Genomic DNA, 18,415 nt, shown 5'->3' with positions numbered 1-18,415 from the left:
CGCGCGTGCTTGCACGTTTCTTCGAATCATTCTCTGTAAAGCAAATAATCAAGAACTATTCAATTATCAAGAAAAATACATGATCTACTCACAAATTGTTAAACGACCATTTATAAAATATTTTGCGAACTATATATATAAATCACTTGCGCATGCATTATTGCTAATAATATTGTTTTTGGATATCTTTTGATCTTCTTGCCACTTGCATGCATCCCAATGCAATTACTGTAGATTGGTTATCCATGATCTCTATGTCCGTTCTCTTATTTATTTCCACTGCAAATATATATAGGCCAGACTTTGGGTCTGCTAAGCCATCTAACGAGCAGCGTTTGTATGCATTATGCCTGTATTTTTCTTGATGCACTTCTTGTCTGCTCCAACTATGATTAACTGCAGTGTCTTTTTTTTACAAAAAAGGTCCATTTTAGGAGGCAAGAGAATGATAAGGAAGATTCTCATTCCTTTATGTTTGATATGCCCACCAAAGAACTGGTGATTTTGTCTGCTAGATGGCAATGAGGTATTCAATGCATGTGAGGGGAGTGGTACCACCAGCTTGGCTTAGCTACTTATCTACCTGGCACTCTCATCCATCTCCTTAGCCAAGAAGTTTGAACTCTGAAGAACCATTGCCTTCACACAATACAACTTTCCTTTTTATTAGTATTAAAATAATCTCAACATAGAGCACCAAAGTTTGTCAGATATATGCACATGCACTTAACTCTACCAGCAGGATATCAATCATTGTCCATAAACAAATGTTATGGGTTAAAATCTTCCATTGCCTGCTTTGAGCCCCATGGAGGCACAACACATCATTCCTACTTATTTGAAAATTGGCACTCTAGAATTCCACCATGCCACGTTTATAGATGCAATAAAAAAAGACCAAGATAACAGAAATCAAGAGTCAATTAATGATTATACAATTATAGTAGTTAAGAGTCCCCAATCGAGATAAGGCAGCCATCCAGACAGGATCCATGAATTTACGGTCTTCGGGAACTTACGAGCCATTCGATCAGCCGATCAGATGGTTGGGAGCAACGGGCGACGAGAGTTATGGTGGCCATTTCCCTAGGAGAAACAGGTATTCTACTTAGGGAGGCATCCTCTTATTAATGGCATGTTTTTCTGTTTGTGGATGGGCAATTGTTTGCTGTAGGACTTTGGATTGGAAGAGGAGGTTGCTCCTCGAAACCGGCTGCCCGCCCGGGAGATTAGGGTTTTGCATGTGAGTCATGTGAAGCTTGACATAAATACACATGTGCATGGTGTGTGTGAGTGATTCAAAGGAACAATCTAGGGAAGCTGCCACCAACTTGCCTCCTCTCAGAGCTGGTGATCCTAGTTGTTGAGTGCTTGGTGTTGTAATTTCACATTTCCATTTTCCCTGCAGATATATTAATCCTATGCCACATTGTTGATGATTCATTTTTCCTGTTGCATAACTAAGATGTATTTAATTCACCTGCATGTGGCACTTCTGCTCATTTGTCCTAAATGTGTTGGTGCATGAACTCTGAAGCTCTATTTGTAGCACACATCGCTCTTAGATGCAGACCACAAGTATAGTCTTAATTTAATCGAACAATTTTTGATATTAACATCACACCAACCATCCTCTGTTGATGATGATACTTGTAGCCATTGGATGCTTGCTTCATTAATTTTTTATGAACAGAAGGGTGCTTGCTGCAATTTCTCATCATGCAAAAATGTTAATTCCATATCTTGTAATCATTATTATTATTATATTCTACTGCACAACAAAATGTTCTTCATTCTTTTGCTCCAATAGCCTGCTGTCACTGCGCATACTCATAGCTCTCTACCTATAAATAAATAAATAGATCAGTTGCTCTATCATAGACACTGCTCTCAACCATGGGCCCAAATAATCGAGTTTTGTAATCAAAGTAATTCATATTTAAGAGGATCTTGACTGATCTATCCAGCAATGCATGTCCCTAAAGCTTGCTGTCTTTTCAAAATAATTTTCTTGTGAATATTTCAAATATAGTCAAGAAGCTGGATCATATAACTGTGCTGCAAATATGTTGAAGCTGTTTTTTGGTCACTTTCCATTATGATGCTGAAAATAGATTGATCCTAGATTGCAACTCTAGAAAGGAAGTCCTACTTGCAGACTGTGTGAATGCTCGGCTAATGTCTTTCCGCATGACGGAAGTTGGTCTCATACTCCATTTATCAGCAAAAAGAGGAAGAAGCCCTATTTTCTTTGAAAACTCAGTGTTGACTGCTGATTAAGCTCTTCGATTTCTTGTTTATTATTTTCTGTTTTTTGTTCCTTTCGTCACACCTCTGCTGATTAATCTTTTTGCTTGTTTCTTCAAAAGAGGAAGTAGCCTTGTGTCTCATGTACAGTTTTATTTAATATATTCAGCTCTGCTGCTTTCCAATTCATCAGGAAAAAAAAAAAAAAAAAACATATAACTGTGCTGCACACCTCGAGCACCCGGCTCTATTTGAAAGATCATATCTTGTTATGCTCTTGATTTCATGTGCATATCTAGTTCCAATGGTTGTTGGATATTTTAAAACAAGATATTCATTTTGCTCAACTTTCTAATATAACCTACAAAATTATGGTATGAAAGGAAATTTGCTGCCATTTGACAGAAAGGAGAATAAAACAAGCACATTTAGTCGAGAATATTTAGCAGGTTTTAGATGCACAAACCTATTTTCCTGATTTTCCAAGGACCAGAAGTAAGGTTTTCATCCACTCCCTGGCTCTATTCTTGGCTACATTCTTTGCTATTGGATGCCTTGAAAATTCCTACATTCCCCTACCACTACATATACCATAAACCCTTTTTCTCTTTTCTTCAAGGGTTTGCATGACAAGAAACTCGCTTTGGTGAAAAAGATAGTGTTACTTTGTATTAATCTAATTTGACTCTAAACAATCATTATGTTGAATATGCATTACTTGATTGGCTGTCAAATGCTTTATCAAATTTGGCCGCATAATTTTGTTTCTCAGCAAATCAGGACTCCATGAATGCATTCTAGATTCAGTAGCCTAAAGGAAGCTATCTGTTGCTGCCGATCCCGGAATGGTGATGCAGGCTACTTTCGTGATCTGCAAGACAGCACTACCTAACTCTTTCATGCTACCAACCAGTATGCCCTACTTTATTCAAGTCCAAATGCATATAAAAGATACACATTGCTTATTCTATCTTTTATTTTGACTTTCAGCCCTTGCCATGTCAAGGCCCTAGTGGCCAATAAAAGTTTGTCATAATTATCAGAATGCTTGATTAGCTCTAAACTTGAATAAAAGTTTGTCATAATTATCGGAACGCTTGATTAGCTCTAAACTTGAAGCCTAGTATTGGAGCGAGCTTCTGTCTTGTCCACCATAACATTCATGCTTCCAAATATAAAAAGTTATCATTCAAATAATCTGAAACCTTGAATCTCTAATTTCTCAAGGGAAATTGGATCTCAAAATATTAGCAGAAATTGAATATATTCAACAGGAGAATAAAGATTAAGACATTCTGTATTCCCCAGTTCAAACTCCTTTCTAAAGTTGTTGCAGTTCAGTTCATTTCCATTCCATTGCATCTCAAAAAATATTGCATGAGCATCAGAAAGAGAGCTCAATAAGGAAAGGATGAAAGTGGCCTTTTCTTTTTTCTCTTCAGCACTAAGCTCTAAAATGCCTTATTTTCTTGGCATGTGGAGGTTCCTTTATTCTTCTGGTAGAGTCCTCTTACTGTGTTCTCTTGACTTCTTCCCATTAAGACTGACTTCTAAGAGCTAGATTTGCTGTTTCTGTGAGAAGACAAGATGGCATCAATAGCCTCCTTCACTTGAGACACTTCAGGTGCTTTCCCGCCTTGCGCTGGCCAGAACTCGTCAGTTGCCAATACCTATATCAAAATAAAAATGCTTAGTCTAAATGCATACAAAAATCACACCATTCTCAACTTAGTTTGGATGATGATTACCTTCACTTGCAATTGGAGGAACTTGACATAGCTAATGGCTTTCTCTAGCATGGTAACTAAATCAACCTAAAGTGAAGCAATTTGAATTTTATAAGTGACAAGATAATTAACATGGAGCCAATGAAATGATTGCCCAAATTGAAATTTTCAAGGAAGATGGTGCACCTTTGAGCCATTGGGAATGAGATCTTGCAGAATTTTGAGCCGCTCGCTTATCCGCTCTCTCCGGTTCTGCAACATGAAATCATCTGTCAATGGAAATCTCCAGGAGTTTGGATGAAGTGCTCCTTTTACTGTAGCCTTATATAAAGACATAACAGTTACATACAGAAAGCCCGAGGAGTATCATATATTGAATTATTGCATAATGGAATCAACAAACCTTTGCTGCAATACTCTGAGGATCCTTGGATGGACTATTGGCCTTGGTCTTCCCTGTGCTACGGCGATGCTTCTTGGAGGCTCGCAATTCACCACCCTGCAAAAATAACCATGGCCTGAATTAGAACCGAAATAATGTTTCTTGTTTATATGTGAAGAATCAACATACTTCTCTAAATAAACAAGAATATAATTCATGTTATCATGTTTCACTACTTGAATTCTCTAAGAACAATATATTAATTTTGTATAAACATGTTCTAACTCCCAAAGTGGATCAAATTACCATATAAGGGCACTTTTGGATGCCTTTCTCTTGCTCAACACTCTCCTGATGACCATCACCAGCAGCTGCACCCAGGCATAGCAGCCCGAACTGCTCCTCATTCTGTCTGTTCTCATTCATGGCATTACTCATCAATTTATACCCACTTCCCATATCAAAACATTGGTCTTGAATTAAACAAGAGTTCTTGCCACGCTTCTTGTCAAAGTTATTCAATTGGTAATTTGGATCCATGGCATCCATCCAAATAGCACTCTCATCTTCATGATCAATATTTGGATAGTTAGTGCAAAGCATCCTATCCCCTTGCTCGAAGCTAAGCACCGAAGAGCCAGAGTATGCCCAATGGTCGGACCCTGCCTCAACGTTGACAATGGAACGGGTTCCTTGTGGTGAAGAGTTCACCGACCCAAACACAAAGCCACCACTTGATGAGTTGCTTGGATCAGACAACATAGGAAGGCGGCCTCCAGAATACCCCTCGAAGGACTCCGAGCCACCTCCATCTTCAAGCATCACATCATTTTGGCCCTTGTAGCTGAATAACTCAAGCGAAGAAGGATCCAACCCTTGAATGGAAGGCCCTCCTCCATGTACATTCCCATAGAGTGAACAGGTTTGAGAGCCTTCTAGAGTTCGCTCCTTGGCAAGGGCCATAGAGGAAGGGCTGACAAGCAAGAAGGATAGACCAAATGGAAGCAGGAAGAAGATGAGCAACTACTTAAAGAGGGATGTTGTGTGAATTCTTAATGCATGGAATAAAACTCTCACCTCATATATTGCTCCTTATGAGCTAAGATCCATACGGGGAGGACTAATGAAGTCTTTATATTTGCATGGAGTTGTGAAGCACTTGCACATATTTTTGTGTGGAGTTGTTAGCTGGCATGATGAATGAAATGGAACGAGTGAAGAGTACTGAGAAGGAAAGAGTAGAAGAGAGCAGGGCAGCAGAAGGATCGCCGGATCCGTCGCATTCCCACGTCTAAGATTCCCATACAAGCCTCCCTTCTCATTTCCACGCTCATGAGCACGTGGCCTTGGAAGCCCATTTTGCTATATTTTTTTTTCTCGGGCGGCTACTTATCTTATGACAAGTTAAATTCTAGAGAAGATTCTGAAGAGATTTTAATATAGAAATTGCATGTTTGTCTATTCAGATTAATGTAGAAATAAAAAGTCGAGATGCATGCATGCATGCATACTGGTAGATCCTATTCATGTAACTCTCTGCTATATCATGTCGGACCCAAGGACTTCCAATTTGTAGGTCATTAATTCTGCCATCTATACCAGTTCGGTCATCCTCCAAGTTGAACTGTCATCCAATTTAAGTAGTATTAATGCCACAAAGGATAGGGAAAGAAATTAGTGCAGCCAAAAATGAAAAATTAAGAACATGGTCATGGCAGCCCGAAAAGCTGGCATATCTGAAAAAGATGCAAGCCCTGACAGAAACGATCTGCAAGGAAGGATTCACAAGGAAAAATATTAGTAGTTTTTTTTTTTTCACAGTTTTGATGCCAATTCAACGAGTCCCATTTCTTCAGAAATAAGAGGATATGAAAATGTGAACATATATATCAGCTCACTGACATAACTTCTTCTTAGAAGTGGAAAAAATTCACCATCATTAATGACAACAGGGGTTTGGGTTCACCGATTCAGGTATCACTTTTGAGAACAGGGTTTGGTTTGTTTTGTTGGCATCCCTCTTGTAAGTGCATGCAATACGGAGAGATTTCATGTTTTTGTTTAGATGGTGGCATTCTTCCTTGCATATCTGCTTATAGAAAAACGAAAAATGATCGAAAGAAAAGATTGATATCATCTAATAAATAGAACCTCAGGTAACCCTTGAGGAAACCAGGTTACCGATCAACCTTTCTGAAAACTTGAATACAGTGATCCTCCAGACGCTACTCTGTCTTTGCTGCCCCATATGGATCAAAACTTGATTGCAGGAGCAATGCTTGGACCAAGAGTCTCTAAATTCGAATTTGACTTCTCTTTATCAAACAAGTGCATAATTCCAACTGGACTGGCCATTCAACAAAGTATCTCGTCTCTCTGCACCAAATGGATATCCTCCACTTGTCCTGTACAGGCAAGTCGGAAATTTTATAAAGACATGAGCCCCATCTGCGCCGTTTTTCTAATGCAAGATTAGCTGACAAATACAGCTCGCAAAACTAGAGTACCAATTCTTAATTTATTTGGTGTTTGCCTAATCTTAAGATATGATATACAGTAAGATGCTTGCTAATTAATTACTTACCGTGCAACTCATTGAATAATGAGCACACTTAGCTTGCTTTAGTTGCTAGTTGGATTAGTTAATATGTAATCAAATGATTACTACATGAGAGGGATGCCTGTAATCCATGATACTACAGATTTTGAAGACAGCTGTTGTAATGGCAAAGCCACCAGCAGGTTTGAAGACCATGTGGGTTCTTGGAGTTTGAATCTGTCATCCTATGACAGGCAAGAGCAGGCATGATGAAAAGAAAGAGAGAAACATCAAACAAGGAATATTTACATGTCCTATTATACCAGCTGCAACTGAGATTATCCTTTTTTAAGTGGATGTAATTGACTCCTCTAAATTAATGCATATCATATAAGGAGTTTTGACATTGGAAAGGTTAGTTTTAATTATTCTGATCCTTCTTATTTGTGAGATTACCTGTATGCACTATAAAAGACTTCCCTCAATAAGGTCAAAGCCTTTTCCATCAGATAAATGGTTGGCCATAAAGTGGAAGGATTGATTTGATTTTATGACAGTGTATCGGCCTGAGATTACTTGGATATATCTGCTGAACTGTTGCTTCAGCCAATTAGGCATAAGAGAAGCTTGGCACAAAACCACAAAGCTTACAAGGCTTGCAAGAGTTTCAAAACCTAGAATTGTTCGATCAGTCTTTTTTCGTCAAAAAGGCTCGGGAATCCAAGACAAGCTAGAAGTAGCAGTCAAACAATTGAATATCATCAATATGAGATCATAATTTTAGTTTTAATTATGTGGTTGAAGTCCCTAATCTACATTAGACCATTAGATCACTTGCCTTACAGAGAATCAACTAGAGCAATATTCCTAGTATGTACTCTTGTTCGTAGATTGATCAACAGACCAATTATTTTCCACAATTTTTTGGAAACGATCCTGCACATGCAATTTTCAACAATACATTTTTTTGCCAAGCATTTTTCCCGGTTAACATAAAAAGGCAATTACAAATATTCATAACCATACACACAAGATTCATTTTTTCCATCATATGTTCTAAAAACCCAGAGCAAACGTTCGGAATTTTAAGGAATATAAGTAACTCAGAAACCATACAAGGATAGCCCTCACAATCCCATTTTCATAACAAGTCAATGACTTGTATCAGCTTTTCTAGATTTTGCTTGCAAAGCTCCTAGTTGCCTCCACTCCTGAACATTTCCAAGTAAACCATCCAATTGCCAACTACACGGATGAATTGATCCTGGAAAGTGGGAAATAGAAAATCATTCATCACTGCAAGGAAAGATATGCTGTCAATAAGAATTGAATATGACAGATATCAACAACATCCTATAAACTTAAAATTCAAGCTTGTTTGGATTACTTCATGAGAATCACAAGGAGAAATAAGAACAAACAAAAGACTAACCTCAGATACTCTCTAGACTATTCGGTCTCGATGATTCAGTAAGAAGATACCATGAAACCTGTAGTGCAAGTGAGCTCTCTCAACTATGGTGTCAATTTCTCTGGGTTTCCTAAAGCACTCAGTACATGAATGCCATATGGTTTAATGCTAGAAAGGCAGAAAGGGAAGGCAATGGCTGAAGGGGTGCGTTTGTATGGTACTTGGGAGGTCAAATTACCTTGCTTTTGGAACTTGACTAATTCACTTGATCCCAGCTTACCCAGAAATGGTGGAAGAAGAGTAGATAAAATTGGAAAAGAGAAGGTAGGAGGAGACAAGGAGGAACCTTTGAAGTAGGGGAAATTTGTGTCTCAGTTGGTGAATGCTTTTACAAGGAAACCATCTTCAATGTGTGAAGAGATGCATATAGATCTTGAGCACCACTACTTGCATAAAGGAGCAAAGGTGCAAGGGCTTACATTGAATTTATTTCTTTTGTCTAATCATGATATGGAGATATGTGGGAGACACTCTCATCCACATGAGGTACTGTCATTCTTGTTGATTGAGAGGTGGTAAGAAGTGGGATCTGCAAGAATTCCATTCCCTCCTTCATATACTTATATAAAGATGGAACTCAAAGTTAGATAGATAAGGAGGATAGCAGCGTATCTGTCATATATAAAGATGGAACTCAAAGTTAGATAGATAAGGAGGATAGTCATGGGAGTTTCAAGTACAACTATGGGATCCCCAATCGCCAAGGGTTTGGTTTCCAAGAACAACATGCAAAAATTACAGAGCATCCTGCAAGTACAAGAAAAAAGCATCTGCAAAGACATTGTTTCCTAAAATGTTATTAAAAACAATGATGCACAGGAACAAAGATCACCCATGAGCCAAAATTACACAAGAACCCAATTGGCAAAATAATATTCCTGAAAAGCGTTCAATCCATTACTGCACATATGGCAAGACAGCAAACCAAATTAAGTAAAATTTTATTTGCTCTAATCGAATGCATTATAGATAATAAAACATTTTCATTAACCAGCGTTAATTCCTAAATAAAATCAACCACCACAAAGCACATACCACAACTACATTAACCCAAATCATCAAAGCTTTTGTTTTCTAAAAATACATGAACCTATAAAACATGTGCATGAGCAAAAATCTCTCAACATTTTATTTCTTAAACACCATGCAGCCCATTACACACTGTGCATGAACAGATTTGATATTTTAAAGAAACTGTTTTGAATACAGTGAATCTATACTTTAATAAGCGAAACATAAAGATTGTCACCTTGAATTTTTTATTTTTTTTAGGCTATATTCTTTTGCTTACTTTACAATTATTTTATTATCAGTAATTAAGGTATGTGGCCAAGGAAGAAGTGTGATTGGTTATTAGGATCTTCACACTGGTGGGTACACATGTCCTGAACATCCATAAACCAACTTCGACAGTTTAAGATATATCAAGCATCATTAGTCCACCTAAACATGTGTGATGCTGCTAATAGACAAAACCTGAATATATGTGATACACTAATTAATAAACGTTGCCCACAAGGTATAGATTAGCATTATCTTCAGCTAAACAATCCCAAACAAAGCTGATGAAATGAAAATTTTGTAAGTCAAAATTGCAAAGCATCATAAACTTGCTCTAAGAAATTTTGATCGCTACAGAGGGATCATGTCATGCAGAGTCCCTCCAATCCATACAGAATTTTATGTAAAAGATTGATTTGGATTATAAAATCCAAGGACCTATCTTTGTTCGTTATTATCCACTATCATGCTAGACCCACAATGTTTGCTTGTTTTTTATGAAGAAATTCATCATAACTCATAGGACATGCTTAACTCTCTGCATCTAGGTTCTGTCTACTTCCAATTTCAAACATCTAATGCTTATAGCTTGCCAAAAGTCTTGTAGAAGGCCTGGGGAAGAAAAGATGTGAAACGAAACTACCTGTATGAAATAATGTAGTGTGGATTGGATTGGCTAAATTTAATTTCAGTTTGGCAACATCAAGCTAACCCGCATCATAATGCGTCACAATGATGCACAAGTATGGGTTGTTACCGACCAATACAAGCAAGTATATGATATGCATACTTCTATACTGTGTCGGTAATCTTTTCAGCAGTATGACATGAACCAATACTTGGATCCTTAACTGGAACTACGATTGAAACTCCATAGTTGCCTTAAAACCCATTGCTAAACAACAATTACAAGCAAAACAAGGACTTTTTTTGAGGACTGACTGACCTTAGATCAAAGAGGATGAGGAGTCCTTTTCTTCTACAAGCAGGCATTCAGTCAGCATCAGGGGCGGGAGTGGTCTGGATCTGCCTCCTGAGCTCCTCATCCGCCTTCTTCAAGAACTGATCCCAGCCACTGCTCTCCGCTGTATCCAAGTAATCGAAGGGCACGGCCGTCTTCAGCCCCGGTCTCAGCCCGCACTGGCTCTCCACGATCCTAAACTCCACCGCCCGGCCTTCCTCCCCTCCAAAACCCTCGCCCTCTAACTCCTCCCAGCTGAAGAGAAGCGGCAACGTGAAGGCCCCCCAGGGATTGAAGTCCAGTAGCTTCACCCGCCCGTCTCCGGTCACGTAGACGTCGAACGTGTAGTCCTCCGATCCGAATCTCGGCTTCACGACCTCGGCGAAGAAGACCTCGATGAGGGGCTGGATCTCGTGGTGGCGATCGAGGAGCACCGGATAGAAGCCGGTGACCTCGCGCTGGGAGATGCCGACGAGGCGGCGGTGGCGGGCGAAGCACCGGAACTCCATCTCCGGGCGGAGAGACGGGTACCACTTGCGGAGGGCCAGGTAGAAGGTTGTCGTGGAGGATCGCTCGTTGTCGCGGCAGGAAGGTAGGGCGTGGGAGAGGTCGTGGGCGATGGCGTCGGAGGAGCGGAGGAGGAGGGCGACGTCCACGAAGGAGGTGCAGCGGAGGGTGCCATCGGCGGAAATCCAGGCAGCGTCCTTGGGGGCGCTCCAGTTCAGCTTGGGGAAGGCGGCCCCACCCAGGGCCGCGATCGACCGCTCCACCGCCGCCTCCAGCTCCGGGAATGACGGAGCGGTGGTGCTGGAGGCCTCACCCGCATCCTCGTCGTCGGAGGAAGAGAAGGAAGTATCAAAATCGAGGAGGGAGACGGGGTCGATGTGAGCGGTGGCGCGGGGGAGGGGATCGCGGCCGGAGGCGGAGACGGGAAGGAGAAAAGGGGGCGGGGCATCGTCGTCACCGTCAGCGTCGCCATCAGGGGAAGAAGGGTTGAGGGGGAGGCCGAGGAGGTAACGGAGGAAGGAGTCGGGGAGGGGGTGGAAGAGGGTGCGGATCGAATAAGGTTTGAAGATGGGGTACCATTCCTGAATTTGGCACCGCAGCAGCTCCTCTTCTCTCATCTTCCCTTCTCTCTCTCTCCCTCCCCCTCTCTCTCGTTTGAGTTCCCTTTCGGTTTCCGGAGCGAGGGGCCTTCTCTAATGTTATCCGAAAGTGTAGATCGGGCGGGCCGGGCTCGCTCTATACATACCTTAAAGTTGAATCCATGAGGGGCCACGTGTCGAGCTGCGGCTATTTTTTTCTGAAACCTTCAGCGCTTTTTTTTTTTTTTTTGCCTTCGAATCCTTCCCGAACGCCCATCCCATTGTCACGGACGTCCGCCTTCTCCCTCCGATCTCCCTTAGGTGTGCTTTCTACAAAATCCTATATGCTTAAGAAAAAATTCCAACCGGAACCTAAGAAACCCCTCCGAGTTCTCTTTGATCTCCAGAAAAGAGAGAAATAAAAAAAAAAAAAAAATGAAGAAAGAAGAAAAAATATAATTAATTCCTTTTTCCTTTATTTTTGTTGATTTTCCCTGTTTTCCCCAGGTGATTCCTCCGTTTTTAACATTCTCAAGAGTCCCAATCGAGTGGGTCCGTGGAAGGCTTGGAGCGGCGGAATAAGGAATTTAGATGATAGCCAGGATTATGGGTTGGCAGTTATATAAAAGAGTTTAAAGGATATAAATATATTATCAATCAATTTAAAAATAAATAAGATTGGCTACGATGGATAGGCTAACAAGAGATGCTCAAATCCTCTCACCATCCGATTATGTACATATTTTTTTATTAAAATCTATAATATATATATATATATATATATAATATACATATTTAAAAAATAATTTTTTTAATTTTAAAAATTTATTTTAAAATTCTATATTAAATATATATAAAAATATTTAAATTTATTATATATAATTCGAAAAACATCCAAAGATCAACGTAAATAAAATTAATAGTTTCAATTATATGAAATTAATATATATATATATATATAGTTTAAAAAATTAATAATTAGAAAAATAAATTTTAAATTATTGATTATATTTAATAATTAATTTTATGATTTAATATTTAATAATAAATAATTTGTACATGGGCTTAGATTTTCTCAAGACATGTTGGGCCAAATTGATTAGTATTATCCTATAGTTTGGGCTCAAAAAATCAGTGATCAAAATTGGATTCAAAAATAGAGTTTATTTATTATTTTCAAATTGTATTTGGGTATATTATTGGTTCAAGTGGAGGTTGATTTAGGATTGAATTGATAATATTTTAGATAAAAAATAGTATTTCATCATATCCAATAACTTACATGTATAAAAGGTTTTAAGTTATTTAATTATTTTTTAAAAGATAAATTTACATGCAAGGTAAATTTATAATCAATTAATACCTCCTATGGTTGGTTGTATAAAGCATACTACAATTACAAAGATATAGTAAAAATTTATAGTGATATTTTTATATCTAATCAATGCGATAAAAATGATCAGCCTTCTGTCCCATGATAAAGTTGCAATAGTTTTTTAACGTATATTTTGTTTTAATGTGCCTACTATCTCAAGGTATAAATTAAATAATACTATTGAAAATAAAATAAGTACAGTGATCTTTATCATTTTTATAAATTAGCTCCTTGACTAACTAATGTCTCGGCACTTAATCTTACAATAGATATAAAATATGATAGATTTAGTCTACCAATTGTTATCAAAGACATCCTCAATAATATTTACATATTTCATATTGCATTTGATTTCAATAATAGCATAAATAACTTCAAAATTATTAATATATTATTTAAAAAATAAATCTAGATTTGATAATTTGTCAAAAAAATTAAACATTAAACTTTTTACATCTTACGTTTTATAAGAATCTGTTATTTCAACTCCAGAAAATTATATTTATACTGAATTTTTTCAAAAAACATCTCCTAAAAAATCACTGAGTACAACCTGCTAACATATCTTAATTATTAACTTTTCATCTATTCCTTTTTATTGTTTCAAAGATAATTTAATTTTAAATATTATGATTTATTTTTTTAATTATTTTGATTCATATTTTACTATGAAATTTAATTCAATAATACTCTAATAATTTTTTTTGATATTCATATTTCCAGCATAAATTGAAAGATTACAGTAGATGAAGATTAGTATGAATATAAATTTATTAATTAATAAAAATATTATATATTATATTATATAAAAAATTAAATATTAATAAAATATTTTGAAATTTTTCTTTGATTCAAGCTAAATCCCGCTGCAAAGTGTGGGTTACATACTGGTAACAATGAATAGCCAGCTCTCGAGCTGGCCCGGGCTTCGGGCTTACTTTCCAGGCTCAAGCCCTGTGAATTCGGACGTCGGGTTGGGTCTCGGGCTTTTCGGATCACGGGACTGCGAGATGGGGAGCAGGCGACGCGGCGATGATTTATGATTCCATCAACGATATAGATTGTTCATCCCAGAGTGTTCGACTCTGCCAAAATTTATTCTTCCCAGAAATAAGCCTGCCAAAGTTGACGTAACCATTGGTGTGCTCGTCATACATAAACAATATGAATTGCAACACGTTGTGTATCATAATCTACTGTACATGGCCCAAAATCAAAAGAATAATCTAATGTAAATGGTTTGTTATGGACAAGTCTTCATTTTTAAGATCACAACATCCATTCGGTCATCAGGAAAACAGAGACATCCGGAACCAAATTGCAGGAGGTAAGCAAATTGGATTTGCCTTTTTGTATGAGCGATGATTTCAGAGAACAAAGAACAAGATAACCCTTCATTATATGTAGGGACGACTAACATAATTAAGCAAGTGAAAGAAAAAAAAAAAAGCGGGTCCTGCTTATTGTGCAATGATCAAGGATTACAGAATCAGTCCAGCATCTAAAAATGACACGAGACATTTTCAAGCCTAGACGCCATAAAGGAATTGCCCAACCTAATGTTTAACAGTCATAACAAAACTGTAGGGTGCAGCAGCCACCACCAACTACTTCTACTTGAGTCACCTTCGAAGCATAATTACTACAAACCACATCTTTAAAGTTGCCTCCCCTCGAGTGGTACCTCCCAATCATATGGCCTGTTGTACTCTGATGCTAGTAGATGCATCTATATATACAAGGATATGTGGTAGTATCGTAGAAAAAGTCGCCTCCAAATCTCACCATGTGTAATAATAATGTTCGCAAGATGTCATCTTCCATCTGTCTGGCGCGCACGCGCATATATATATATATATATATATATATATATATATTCCACCTCAAACCAGAGCCTTGGGTCTCCTCCATCAGCAACCTGGATAGCTGCTTTAGGAGCCTGCACCCTATCTCTTAATGCTTCAGTTTATTCTTCCAAAACCAAATTCACAGAAAGAAAGAATTAGGAATATATGAGCATCACAAGACCTCAACAACCAATCTGTTTAGCTAATCCCATGTCTTTATACAAACACAAATTCAAAAACTCATAGTTGCTAATCTTCACATCTTCAATCTTTCTATCCACAGACGAGCTGATCTTTCTGATGTTTAGCAAATCATATTCAGGCAGCCACTCAGCTGTATCTCTTCAAGACCTATCATATAACGAGTTATGGACCGATACTTGTAACAAATTGGTTATTGCTCAGCTCAAATATGCATAATGGGCCCCATAATCAAAAACTAACACAAATGACCATACAACATGTAATTTGAAATCAACTCAATCAATTCTCTAATAATTCATGCTGATGCCTTCCACCTGTTACATTCATTAATAATGGGTAGTATCAAGGTCTACCAGTTTTGGTACCTGTACAGATGTCCAACTAGTATAGTGTCATATGGTTCATTTCTTGGGACCAACACCCAATACGGGGAGCTTAGAAACTATTGGATCCCTACAAGTATGAGTTGATATGCCCAGCAGGGACTGGTACAGTCTTGTGACGAGAGGTATGGGTAGTACTCAAGAGTGCTTAGGTCGGCATAAACTGTTGGCAAAGTTCAAAATTGTGGATTTAAGAAACACATCATGGCAAAAGAATAAGCCAGCCCCCTAAGAAGACAGCTACATAATGTTAACTGAGACAATGTATTGAAGGCAACTCAGATCTTTAGGAAGGAAATTTCCTATGGATTGGATAGCAAGTATTCCATGGATCAACCAAAAACAATGATGATGTAGGATACAAACTTCAGCAAAGTCGAATGCGCTGGCACTAATGAAATATATAAGAAACATCATGGAGTTATAATGTAATTTACTATTTTCCTATCAAAAAATTAAGTCTCTTCATTTTATTTTGAGGACTTCCAGAAGGCATTCAATAATTGCTGGTGAACTTTCATGGTGTGGAATTTTATTTTATATAAATCTCATTATATATACCAGACATAAGTACTTTTAATCTAGGGTATTGGTCTAATTTAAATATATTTAATAAGTTTTTAATCTACTAAGAAACACAATTAGAAAATAAAATGACAACTTAATTTGCATTAATGCAGAGAAACAGGTAGCAAAGTAATTCATATCCGTGAAAATCAAAGTTTCAGCATCTCATTATATATAATGGAAATGTTAGCAGATTGATATATATATATATATATATATATATATATATATATATATATATATATATATATATATATATATTTTAACGTGTATCAATACTAAGGGCCTTCATGTCTCGTAACAATAGTTAATGATAGAGGAGAGTAATCACTTCCTGGGCATAGAACAGTTCTATAGCATCACGGCCATTGTATGCAAAACAAATATAAAGGAATAGCTAAAACCACACTGTCAATGCAATATCAAAACCCAACCCTCGAGCATAGACTTCACATGAAGTCAAAAGTTCCCTTTGCACAGAACCCCATTAATGATTCCAAAGCTAGGAAATTCGAGACGCACCAGGCCTTCTGGTTCTGAAACCAAACCTCCACCTGTCATGGCATGGCCTCAGCTTCAGCTTTGATGCCAATCTCTCCTTTCTCTGGAAACCAAATCTTGTTAATTCTAACATCAGCCATTAACCCAATCAGCTAATAAAGATGAACGAGGCCATTTTTAAGAATAGCAAAGGCAGGCAGGCTTACTGGGAAAATAGCAAGATATCCTCTCCTACAGGGCTGACTGTGTGGATTGGCTAAACATTCTTTGAGCACTGGGTCTGCTTTCTTCCTTTCTGTCCACAAAGCCTCCTCCTCATCTGGTCCATATCAAAGCCTCCCATTTTGTGACCACCTATTCCTTCGAACTGAATTCAAGAAAAAGGTATAAGCCATGGATGAATGGACAAATAAGAAAGACAGAGAGAGAGAGAGAGAGAGAGAGAGAGAGAGAGAAGAGGTGGGGGTGTGTGGGGTTTGTGGAACAAGGGAGGGTACCTTGGGGTCCATCTATCAGGCAAAAACAGATATCTTGTTCCCAACTTACCCACCAGCACTACTACAAAAGGGAGCATGAAAGCAGCTTGGCCTTTAGGTAAAATTTTCTTTTGTTGTGTCATGAAATCAGGACGTGTGGAAGACACTGCTTTCCACATGAGGTATTGTCACTCCTGTTGATTGGGACATGAGAGGTGGTAAAACGTGTATCTTGAAATATTCTTCCCCCTATTCTGTCCGTTTATATAGAGTTGGGATTCACAGATAGATAAATAGCACTGAATCTTTGCTATATATTTTTTTCCTAGTCATGTCAGGATAGAATTGCAGGTACAAGAACCAAATCACTTAGTATTTTGTTTCAAAGAATAGCATGAAACATATTAGGGAGCGTATCATGAGTATAGGAACCCACATCTTCAAGGATTTTGTTTCCTAAAGTGCCAAGGAACACATTAAAATTCATTAACATGTGTATGAACAAAATTGGCCCAAGATTTCATTCCTAAAAAGCAACCATTCTACTATAAAGCATATAGCAAGTACATGAACCCAAATCACCAATAAGTTTGTTTGCTGAAATGTCATGAAACACATTATAACCATTAACATGTTCATGAAAAATAACTACGCAAGATTCCATCCCTAAATAATATTCAATCCATTATAAAGCATATCATAAGTACATGAACCCAAATAATTCTAAAATGATATGGAATAAATAGAATTGTACATCTGGTATATGAACAAAAATCCTCTGATATTTCATTTCTTAAACAACATGACCCAAACTCCTTGGACATTTTAATTCCTACATATCATAAATCTCGTTACAAATATGCACAAACAGACATGTTATTGAAAGAATATGTGTTTCAAAAACTACAAATCAAGACTTTGATAAGCAAGATATAGTTATATTGACTTTGACTTTGAACGTTCATAGGCAATATTGTAGTGCTTTCATACTAAGGTTCATGGTCAAAGAAGGAAGAAGTGTGGTCGGTGACTAGGACTTTCCAAGTTGGACTTGATGTCATATGGTGGCATCAGGGAGTTATCCTGGCTCATGAATAATAGAGGGGGCATGAAAATTCTCAGTTAAGTCGGTATTTGCAGGCAAATCCTCAGAATCAACAGCAATGAAAATCAAAATATTTTGCTGTTTAAGAATGGCCAGAGTTGTTGTTGAGATACCTTCAGACTTCTAACCAGCTGAAATTATTCGGTTAACGGATATACTGAAGTTGTGGAGTTTCTTTAAGGAGCATATGTAACGAAAAGTTCCAACTGAAGATGTACCTTTGTTTTATTTTCTGTGGAAGGTTGTCAAACTTGAACTGATAAG

The 18,415-nt window shown here is 37.8% G+C and overlaps 2 protein-coding genes across 6 annotated transcripts; both read right to left on the bottom strand.

The window, feature by feature from the left end:
* Positions 1 to 3,446: 3,446 nt before the first annotated feature.
* LOC105056358 (uncharacterized) lies at positions 3,447 to 6,317 on the bottom strand. Of its 2 annotated transcripts, none has more exons than XM_073247408.1 (6): positions 5,434 to 6,317; positions 4,663 to 5,329; positions 4,378 to 4,473; positions 4,161 to 4,295; positions 3,996 to 4,061; positions 3,447 to 3,917 (listed from the first exon to the last, which is right to left on the bottom strand). In XM_073247408.1, the coding sequence occupies exons 1-6, from the start codon at positions 5,436 to 5,438 to the stop codon at positions 3,798 to 3,800; spliced, it is 1,089 nt and encodes a 362-aa protein (XP_073103509.1). In that variant the 5' UTR covers positions 5,439 to 6,317; the 3' UTR covers positions 3,447 to 3,797. The 2 variants fall into 2 exon arrangements, with proteins under 2 accessions (XP_073103509.1, XP_029123877.1); XM_029268044.2 differs by having other exon boundaries at positions 4,161 to 4,226.
* A 150-nt stretch (positions 6,318 to 6,467) lies between these two features.
* On the bottom strand, positions 6,468 to 11,844 carry LOC105056338 (uncharacterized). 4 transcript variants are annotated; one of them, XR_012136222.1, is made up of 3 exons: positions 10,594 to 11,844; positions 8,328 to 8,978; positions 7,907 to 8,191 (listed from the first exon to the last, which is right to left on the bottom strand). XR_012136222.1 is itself a non-coding variant. In XM_029267921.2 (2 exons), the coding sequence occupies exon 1, from the start codon at positions 11,730 to 11,732 to the stop codon at positions 10,641 to 10,643; it is 1,092 nt and encodes a 363-aa protein (XP_029123754.1). In that variant the 5' UTR covers positions 11,733 to 11,844; the 3' UTR covers positions 6,468 to 6,761; positions 10,594 to 10,640. The 4 variants fall into 4 exon arrangements, 3 of the variants coding, with proteins under 3 accessions (XP_029123754.1, XP_010936806.1, XP_010936805.1); XM_029267921.2 differs by lacking the exons at positions 7,907 to 8,191; positions 8,328 to 8,978 and adding an exon at positions 6,468 to 6,761; XM_010938504.4 differs by lacking the exon at positions 8,328 to 8,978.
* Positions 11,845 to 18,415: the final 6,571 nt, after the last annotated feature.

This window comes from Elaeis guineensis, chromosome 13 (genome assembly GCF_000442705.2).
Source record: "Elaeis guineensis isolate ETL-2024a chromosome 13, EG11, whole genome shotgun sequence".
Classification (NCBI taxonomy): Eukaryota; Viridiplantae; Streptophyta; class Magnoliopsida; order Arecales; family Arecaceae; genus Elaeis; species Elaeis guineensis.
The sequence above is the reverse complement of the archived record's forward strand: the minus strand, read 5'-3'. Positions and strand labels throughout refer to the sequence as shown.

Excerpts from the sequence above, each read along its gene's own strand:
- LOC105056358 (XM_073247408.1), bottom strand. Across the intron at positions 4,296-4,377 it reads CTCAGAGTATTGCAGCAAAG|GCTACAGTAAAAGGAGCACT; the intron begins GTTTGTTGATTC and ends TCTTTATATAAG. Across the intron at positions 3,918-3,995 it reads TCCTCCAATTGCAAGTGAAG|GTATTGGCAACTGACGAGTT; the intron begins GTAATCATCATC and ends ATTTTGATATAG.
- LOC105056338 (XM_029267921.2), bottom strand. The coding sequence starts at position 11,732 with ATGAGAGAAGAGGAGCTGCTGCGGTGCCAAATTCAGGAATGGTACCCC.